The 8360-nt window shown below is 55.7% G+C and overlaps 1 protein-coding gene across 11 annotated transcripts in view; it reads left to right on the top strand.

Moving 5' to 3' along the window:
* The window catches only part of ST3GAL3 (ST3 beta-galactoside alpha-2,3-sialyltransferase 3), a 206207-nt gene that overhangs the window by 194123 nt on the left and 3724 nt on the right, over window positions 1-8360 (top strand). For 4 of the 11 annotated variants that reach the window (XM_007468248.1, XM_007468247.1, XM_007468251.1 and 1 more), the window contains 2 exons: window positions 5683-5829; window positions 6007-6153. The exons of 6 other annotated variants lie outside the window; for them this stretch is intronic. In XM_007468248.1, the coding sequence (XP_007468310.1) occupies window positions 5683-5829; window positions 6007-6153 (294 nt within the window). The remainder of the gene's footprint in view (window positions 1-5682; window positions 5830-6006; window positions 6154-8360) is intronic. One more of the 11 variants, XM_007468250.1, reaches the window with a different exon arrangement.

Here is an 8360-nt window from a genome sequence, read left to right on the forward strand (position 1 = left end):
GGGGGGCGGGGGGGGGGGTGGTGCAGGCAGGGGTGACCACACCTGCCCTTACTCCTGACTGCAGAAAGCCAGCCACGGTCAGCCTCCCCACTCCCAGATCTCTCATCTTGGCAGGCAGACTGCTTCTCTCCCCACAGAGGAGGAGGAGGAGGCTGCAGGAGAAGCAGCCTGCGAGGGCGCGGGCAAGCACTGCGGGAGCCCGGCTGGGCAGCTGCTTCTTCCCAGATGCTTCCCCCCGTTGCTCCTGGCTGTTCTGACAAGAGCAGAACGAGTTGCATCAGCAGGGGAGCAACGGCTCCACGCAGAAGAGCTGGGTCCAGGCTGGACTGAGGCAGGGACACTCCGGGAAGAGGGATTCGACCAAGCATGCGGCCCACAGGTGGCCTTGAGGAGAGGTTTGGCCATTCCAGGCCAGCGTCGTTGGCTGGCTTTACAGGCCTCTGTGCTGTGTCCCGTGGGTCAGGGAAACGAGATGTGAGAGGCCTTGGGCCGTTTGGATAGACCTTCTGGTACAGGGCTGTGTTCTGGTGGCAGGCTTGACAGTGTCACCCAGCAGTAGGAGGGCCTCCAACATCCACTGCCCTCCTGCAGGGGACCCAAGGACAAAGCTGGCCCCCGTTTGAGTGTGTGTATATCTGTGAACTGGCCTGTGTGTGGCCTCTAACATTGCTGGCCACACCCTCTGCTTCACTCTCGGCTTCTGTGACACTCAGAATCATAACAGACAAGATTTATTGAGTCCTTGCCATGTGCCGGATGTTGTAAAATGCACAGCACTTCATTTAATCATCACGGCTATCTGGGAAGTGGTCTTGATGTCCCCGTTATGCACGAGGAACTTGAGGCCTGAGGAAATCCTGTGACATGCCCTGGTTGCACAGATGCGGAATCTGGATGTGGACGTGAGTTTCCCAGACTCCAAGGCCCACAGTCTCCCGTGGCATCACACCCTCCCTGCGTCTCCTCATCGCTCTTACTGTTGGTTCTCGGTCTCCTCTGCAGGCTCCGCTGCTCCCAGCGACCCCTTCAGTGTTGGTGTCTATAAGGTTCTCCTCTCTTCTTGCCCCACACGGAGATTCTCAATCTCAAGTCGCCAAATGCCCTCGCTTCCAGGGACCCTGCTCCCTTTGGCAGTGGTGTGTGGCGTGTTGTGTGTGTGTGTACCTGTGTATGATTTTTCTGAGACGAGGAGCCATGGCTTTTATTTGAGAGACAGGCTGCAGTTGTGTTTACTTGGTCTTCGTCTGACACAGTGATGCCCCAGCCAGATCCTGGTCTTCCTGTTCCTCCTTTCCCTGGGATTCCTGAGGAGGCCCTGCAGCAGGACAGTGACAGGTGGGAAAAATAAAATAGCGGTGCCGGGTCCCAGTGCCCTAATGCAGGCTCTCTGAGACTTGAGTCCCAAGCATAAGACTCGTTCCCACCCCGTCCCAATCTTGCTCTCTGCCCGAAGGCAGTAGGAGCTTCAGCGCTCTTAGAACAGGTGAGCAGAGCAGGGACTGGAATGCCGGGCCTGCTCCAGGGAGGCAAGCTCTGCCTGCCTTGGCGTACCCGCCGCTGCCTGGGCACAAGGAGCCAGAAGGAGCTGTATGTGTGCCTGTGACTTTGCATTTCCTACTAGTAAACGTGACACACGTATCCTCAAATCCAAGAAGTCACATGAGTTGTTTCCCCTCCTGGGAAAGAGTAATGATGGGAAGAGAGGCAGGAGCCTCCCCTCCACCCTGGAGCGTTTGTCAGCTTCTCAAAGGGGCTTGAGATCGTAAGCTAATTTCCTACCGTTTCACGTGGTGGTTACATACGGGACCCTTAAGCACATGGGAAAAGCCAAGAGGTGTTGTCTCAGAGAGGGAATCTAATGTCACAGAAAGACCCAGGCTCTGAAGTTGAATCCAGCTCAGGTTCTCCCCAGCTGTGTGTGCCTCGGGGCAAGGCCCCTCGCCTCTCTGAGCCTCGGTCCCCTCTGTGAAACAGGATGCAGGGCACCAACCGGAGTGACCCCTAACTCACCTCAGTGCTTCTGGCGGGTAGAAGGGAGGCCCCATCCATCCTTGACTAGCCCCCCAGACCTCCCGAGGTGGGAACAGCAGTGCTGATAATAAATGGAGTGGCAGAACGAACACCCATCCTGGCATCACGACGTTGGGTTTGCATCTTGGTACAGACTCTTACGTGACCTTGAACACACTGCTTCATCTTGGGTCCCATACCTGTAAAGTGGGTGAAAGTTGAAGAGACATAAATAATATCTATGAAAACCAGCCTGTAGCCTCCACACCCCCAGCTGTGCCATTACTGCCTCTCCCTCCCTTCCCGAGCAGCCCCTGCCCTTCCTCCTCTTTAGGGGTATGTGGGCAGCCATGGGCAGGGACCCGGGGTTGTAGGGTGCGGGGAGGATGTTGGGGCCTGCTGGGCTCTGGAGAAGGAACGGGCGCTGTGCTTTGCTCAGCACAGGCTGGTACCTGCCATTCCTTTGAGTACACGTCTGATCCTCCCAGGAGGGGCTTCTCCCCAGTCCTGCATAAGATCTTGGCCATTTCTCCACCATTCCCTTTCCTGATGGGTCTCACTGTCCCGACCTTTACCCCCTTACACACACGCACTTCTGGACACAGAGGGAGGCACAGGAGGAAGCCGGTCTGGGGTCTGCTGTCTCGTCTCACTGGGGCTGAGACCCAGCAAAGTTGGCCCTAAGGGCCCATCCTTTGAGCTGATGCTTGGAGGACGGATAGAATTTGCCCGAGAGAGAGGTGTTGCCAGAGACGGGGAGATGTGAGGAGGGCATGGCTGGAGCAGACAGTCCATTCAAGGCCGCAGAAGACAAGCCTGAAGAGATGCTGAGGCAGTGGAGGAGCCGGGATGGAGTTCATGTCCGCTTACACACCCGTGCCAGGTGCTGCGCTGCTGGGCCACAGAAGTGAATCAGATGTGAGCCCCTGCCCTGGGGCTAATGGCGGTGGTGATAGTAGCTGACCAGTGACTGTGAGCTGGGCACTCAGCCTGAGTTATCTCATTGAGTTCTCACAACACAAGATAAATACCCTTAGTATCCCTGGTTTATCCATAGGGAAATGATAGTTCTCTTGCCCAAGGCCTCCACACAGTTGAGTGACCAGAGCTGAGTTTGGATCTGGGCCCAAGGATCTTCTGTCTTAGTCAGCTCATGTTGCTATAACAAAATACCACAGACTGGGTGGTTTATAAACAACAGACATTTGTTTCTCACAGTTCTGGAGGCTGGAAGTCCAGGATCATGGCACTGGCAGACTTGGTGTTTGGTGAGGGCTTCCTGGTTCATAAATCATTATGTCCTCACTTGGTGGAAGGAGCGAGGGATCTCTTGGGCCTCTTTTGTAAGGGCGCTGATCCCATTCTTGAGGGCTTCACCCTCAGGACCTAATCACTTCTCAAAGGCCCACCTCCTAATACCATCACCTTGGGCATTAGGTGTTCAACATAAATGAATGGGGGGGGGGATGGGCCACAAACTTTCAAAGCATAGCAGATCTTTTTTTATATAAATTTATTTTATTTATTTTTGGCTGCGTTGGGTCTTCATTGTCGTGTGCGGGCTTTCTCTGGTTGCGGTGAGCAGAGGCTACTCTGTGTTGCAGTGCGTGGGCTTCTCACTGCGGTGGCTTCTCCTGTTGCAGAGCACGGGCTCTAGACATGCGGGCTTCAGTAGTTGAGGCACGCAGGCTCAGTAGTTGCGGCTCATGGACTCCAGAGCGCAGGCTCAGTAGTTGTGGCGCACGGGCTTAGTTGCTCTGCAGCCTGTGGGATCTTCCCGGACCAGGGCTCGAACCCGTGTCCCCTGCATTGGCAGGAGGATTCTCAACCACTGTGCCACCAGGGAAGCCCCTAGAGCAGATCTTAACTCCATATTTTATCACCTCCCAAAGGTTAGAGGTCATTGCTACCTTGGGATGAAGGTATTCAGGAAAGACATGAGAAAGGAGAAGATGCTGAGTCTTAAGAAACAAGTAGGGTGGATCAGGTGGGTGGAGGCGGGGAGACCATTAGAGACAGAAGGAGCAGCATCAGCAAAAGAATGGAGGCACGAATCAGCAGATGCAGACTTAAGTCGGGCTGACATGAAAACTGGAGCAGCAGGGAGGGTTACTGGCTAAAAAACTCTGATCTCCTGTGGGCAGTGGTGATGTGATCCGGTTTGTATATAGAAAGATCACTCTGGCAGAGAGCAGAAAGTGGTTTGGGAGGCAGAGGTGGCCCATTCTGGGCACTCATTTTGGGTGAGTGGAACTCACCAATTATTCTGTACTTTTCCAGTCACTCTCCTGGGCTCTGGGGGCGGTTAGTGGCCAACGAGACAGACACTGGACATGGCCTCATTACAATAGTCCATTTGAAAGATGATGAGACCTGGACTTTAGGTGGTAGCAGTGGGCTTGGGAGGAAAGGATGGATCCGTGGGCTGCTATAGAAAATAGGATCGAGATGACCCAGACGACGCGTAGGACAGGATGGGCTGGACAGATGAAGCGGGATGCAAAGTCGATTCCCGGGCTTCCGGTTTGGAGGATGGAGTGGACAGCAGAGGTCAGGGAACACAGAAGGAGGAGCAGATCTGGGGGGACCAGAAACAACTGAGATGTCCAGCAACACAGGGGTTGCTTACATAGGCTATGGGACATCCCTGGGACATCTCTCCAGCCTACAGGGTTGGTTTGTGACTTTCTCCAGCAGTACTCAGGAGCCCAGTTGTAAGGGTGGGAAAGGTGGATGTATGGGTTGATCTAAGTTCATGGTTCCCCTGGGCTAGGACAATAGAATGACAAGGGGCAGGGAGTTGAGTGTGCTCATGAGAGAGTGGCTGAAGCGATACACTCAAGGGACTAGACCAGGGAGGGCTCGTGTACTGAACAGAAAGGCAGGGCTGGGAACTAGAGGAAGGGAGAGAGGTAGAAGGAGAGGAATTTGTGGCCCTGGAGTGGACCCTGGGGTGTCAGGTTTGTTTCAGAGCTGATGCCTTTCCAATCCCGTACTGAGATCCCTCAGGGAAGAATCATCCCGTTCTGCAATTAAAGAACTGAAGCTTAGAGAGCTTGTCACCTGCCCAAAGTCACCCAGCTCCATCGGTGGCAGAACTGGGGTTGGAGTGTTGTTTTCTGCTCTGCCATACTAGCTCACCTTCTGTCTTTATTTTTCAGGTTCACTTTAGAACAGTTGACTGAGAGCGAGGAAATTCAGCAGAAGGGAAAGGAGGCGAGCCCAGCAGAGCAGATAGGAGAGAGAGGGCAGGCTCCTCCTGGGCCCCTCAGTAGCGGCGAAGGGGAGGGGTACTGCTGGGCCGTTGGGTCTTCCTCGTGGCCCAAGACCCACCCACCCCCCCGCCCAAGGTCAGAGCAGCACAGCCCAGTGCCCCACGCCCTGTGCCCCGCCCTGCAGCTCACTTGGTATCCTCCATCCACACTGGCCCCACTGTGTGCTCGCTGTGCCCTACCATGTACCTTGTCTCTGCCACACATCCTGTGTCCCCAGCACCCACCAGGTCGTCCGTCCTCCAGCCGTGTTTGTTCCCCATGCCCCAGGCTCCCTGTATATACCTTATGCCCCCCACCTTGTTTCTCATTAGCCTGTACACACTTTGGGTCCCCACCACTCACCCAGTCCCATCACAAGCTGTGTGCCCGCTCATGCCCACCTGTGCTATGTCTACAGAGCGCGTCAGATGGCTTCTGGAAATCTGTGGCCACTCGGGTGCCCAAGGAACCCCCTGAGATTCGCATCCTCAACCCATATTTCATCCAGGAAGCCGCCTTCACCCTCATCGGACTGCCTTTCAACAACGGCCTCATGGGCCGCGGGGTGAGATGTCTGGATCCTGGGAGAGGGAGAAGGGGACCTGGGCCAGAGGTGCCTTGGGAAGGAAGGACAGGGTGGCAGGGTGGGGACAGAGGATTCAGTTCTCAGGAGCAGAGCTCAGCTCTGGAGAGCTTCGCTGAGGGTTTCAGCCTCACTCTGAACCCCCTTCCCTTCATCCAGAACATCCCGACCCTCGGCAGTGTGGCAGTGACCATGGCACTACACGGCTGTGATGAGGTGGCAGTTGCAGGCTTCGGCTACGACATGAGCACACCCAATGCACCCCTGCACTACTACGAGACCGTGCGCATGGCGGCCATCAAAGAGGTGCAGGGCTGGGCGGGGGGCAGTCCCTGGGCAGGACGAGGGAGGGGTAAGTGCCAGCACGAAGGACAGACTCTGACTGCGTGTGTACAAATGAATGGTCAAGGGACGAGCCAGCTTGGGGTCTGGCTGCTCAGAGCTCCCTGGAAGGCCCTGCCCCACCCTCAGCTAAGTTGGGTCACCAGGCGTCCATCCCTGCCCGCAGGCCTCTGACCACCAGGTGTCCTCCTCCCTGAGCTCCCCTCCCTGGCCCTCTCCTTGTCCTGGTCCAGCCCCTGCCTCCTTGCTGCTCCCCAGCCACCACATGCCCATCTTGGAGCAAGCTCACAGCCCTCTTCTCTGCTTTGATTCTCCTCTTCCCTCAGAGGACCTCCTCAGCCCCTCAAACAACCCACAGACGCTACCTCTCTGTGCCAGGATGCCCCCATCCCTCCTCCACCCTTCCCCATGGCCAAGCACTAAAGCTTTCTAGCACCCAGAGTTGCTTCCCGGGCGATTCATATGTTCAGGTACCTTAAGTTCTCCCAGTCAGCTAGCCTCTCCTGGCACCTCTCCCTTCACAGCAAGAGCCCATGTGGGAAATCCAAACGCCTATTATAGCACCCTTCGCTTCTACCACTCATCTCCCGCTGCTCCCAGCCTGGACCCTGGGCATCTGGGGCTTGTGCTTTGAGCAGCTTCTCTACTCCTGCATCTGGGTGGCGAGGGTTGTTAGTGTCAATCTCCCAGAGTCCAAGCAGACTCACGGTTCAGCCAGCGCTCGTCCCTGCTCATCAGTCTCTCACATGCCCGTCTCCAACCCCACTGCACTGTTCAGGCCTTATGCTCCCCAAAGCTCCCTCCCTCCCTCTCCCCCTCCACCTCCTCCACCTCCTCTACCGTGAGAAAACTGGAGAAAACTGCAGCCCCGGGGGTGCTCTGCCCCTTCGCCCTTCTCACTCCCACTCACCCTTCACCCCTCGCAGCCTGGCTTCCCCCTTCACCTGACGTGCCTCCCACCAAGTTCACCAGTGACTCGAGGCTGCTGAGTCCAAGGGACACGCATCAGTCAGTCCCGTCTTTTCTGATCGCTCTGAAACACTTTCTGTGTTGACCGGCCCTTCCTGAGATGCTCTCCTGCTTAGACTCTGAGTCGGTCATTTCGGTGCTCCTCCTGTTTCCCTCGCCAGGCTCTCTCATTCTCTTGCTCCGTGTCCTGGATTTCAGTGCATCCCTTAAGAGTCAGCATTAGCTAGGGCTCCATCCTAGACAGTCTTTTCTTCTCACTCCACATGTTTCCCAGGAGATTCACATCCCCATCCTTGGCTTCCGTTCCCATCCATATTGTCTTAGGCTTTTTGGGTTCATTCAGTCGGGCTCGAGTAATTTCGAGTTATTTCAAGGAAATAAGAGAGACTTGGGAATCTCATGAGAAGCCAGAAATAGCCTTACAGGTGGGCCTCCTGTTGCCTGGAATGGGGTTCAGGAGTGGAAAGCTCATCTTGGGTCCAGGAGAGCCCCTGACCTGTCTTAGCCCCTCAGCAGTGGCTCCAGCCATGCCTCATTTTCACCAGGACCCTGGTGGTCTCTCTGTCTCTGCCTCTCTTCACAGATCTTCTTGCTGCTTCGTCCCCTGCCAGCACCCACTCCAAACTGCTCTCACTGCTTTTACCTGCCCCCGGCTTCTGTTTACTCCTATATTTGGTCTCTTGCATATTCCTTTTACATAAACTTTATGTAAAAGTTTTAGGCAGGAGGTGAGAGGCCGCAGACGTAGGCAGTAGCCGGATCACGAAGGGCTTTCTCTGCCACGGTAAGGAGCGTGGACTTTGCTCTGAAGGCAGGAGGGAGCTATGGACCAGTTTTAGGCTGTAGATTAGCATGTAGTAGGGTCAGTGTGGCTGCAGCGTGACCTAGAGGGTTCCAGGCAAGAACAGAAACCAGGCGGGACACTGTCTCAGCAGTCTAGGCAAGAGATGAAGGATCCTGCACTGGAACTGTTCAGTGATGGTGGGAAGACAGAGGTAAGAAACGGTTAGGATTTTCAGTCAGCAAGGCCTGGAGGTGGCCTCCATGCAGGAATGAGGTGGAAGGACACCACCTTCCCTGAGGTGCCCTAGTGGAGGCTGTTCCCTTTCTGCCACCTGCCACATCTCAGTTGTCAGGCCATCGCCCCCGCCCCCCTTCCTCATCCTGTAGAACCGTCTGGCTCTGAGGCTCATGGCATCTGC

Source organism: Lipotes vexillifer, unplaced genomic scaffold, assembly GCF_000442215.2.
Source record: "Lipotes vexillifer unplaced genomic scaffold, Lipotes_vexillifer_v1.1 scaffold661, whole genome shotgun sequence".
Taxonomy (NCBI): Eukaryota; Metazoa; Chordata; class Mammalia; order Artiodactyla; family Lipotidae; genus Lipotes; species Lipotes vexillifer.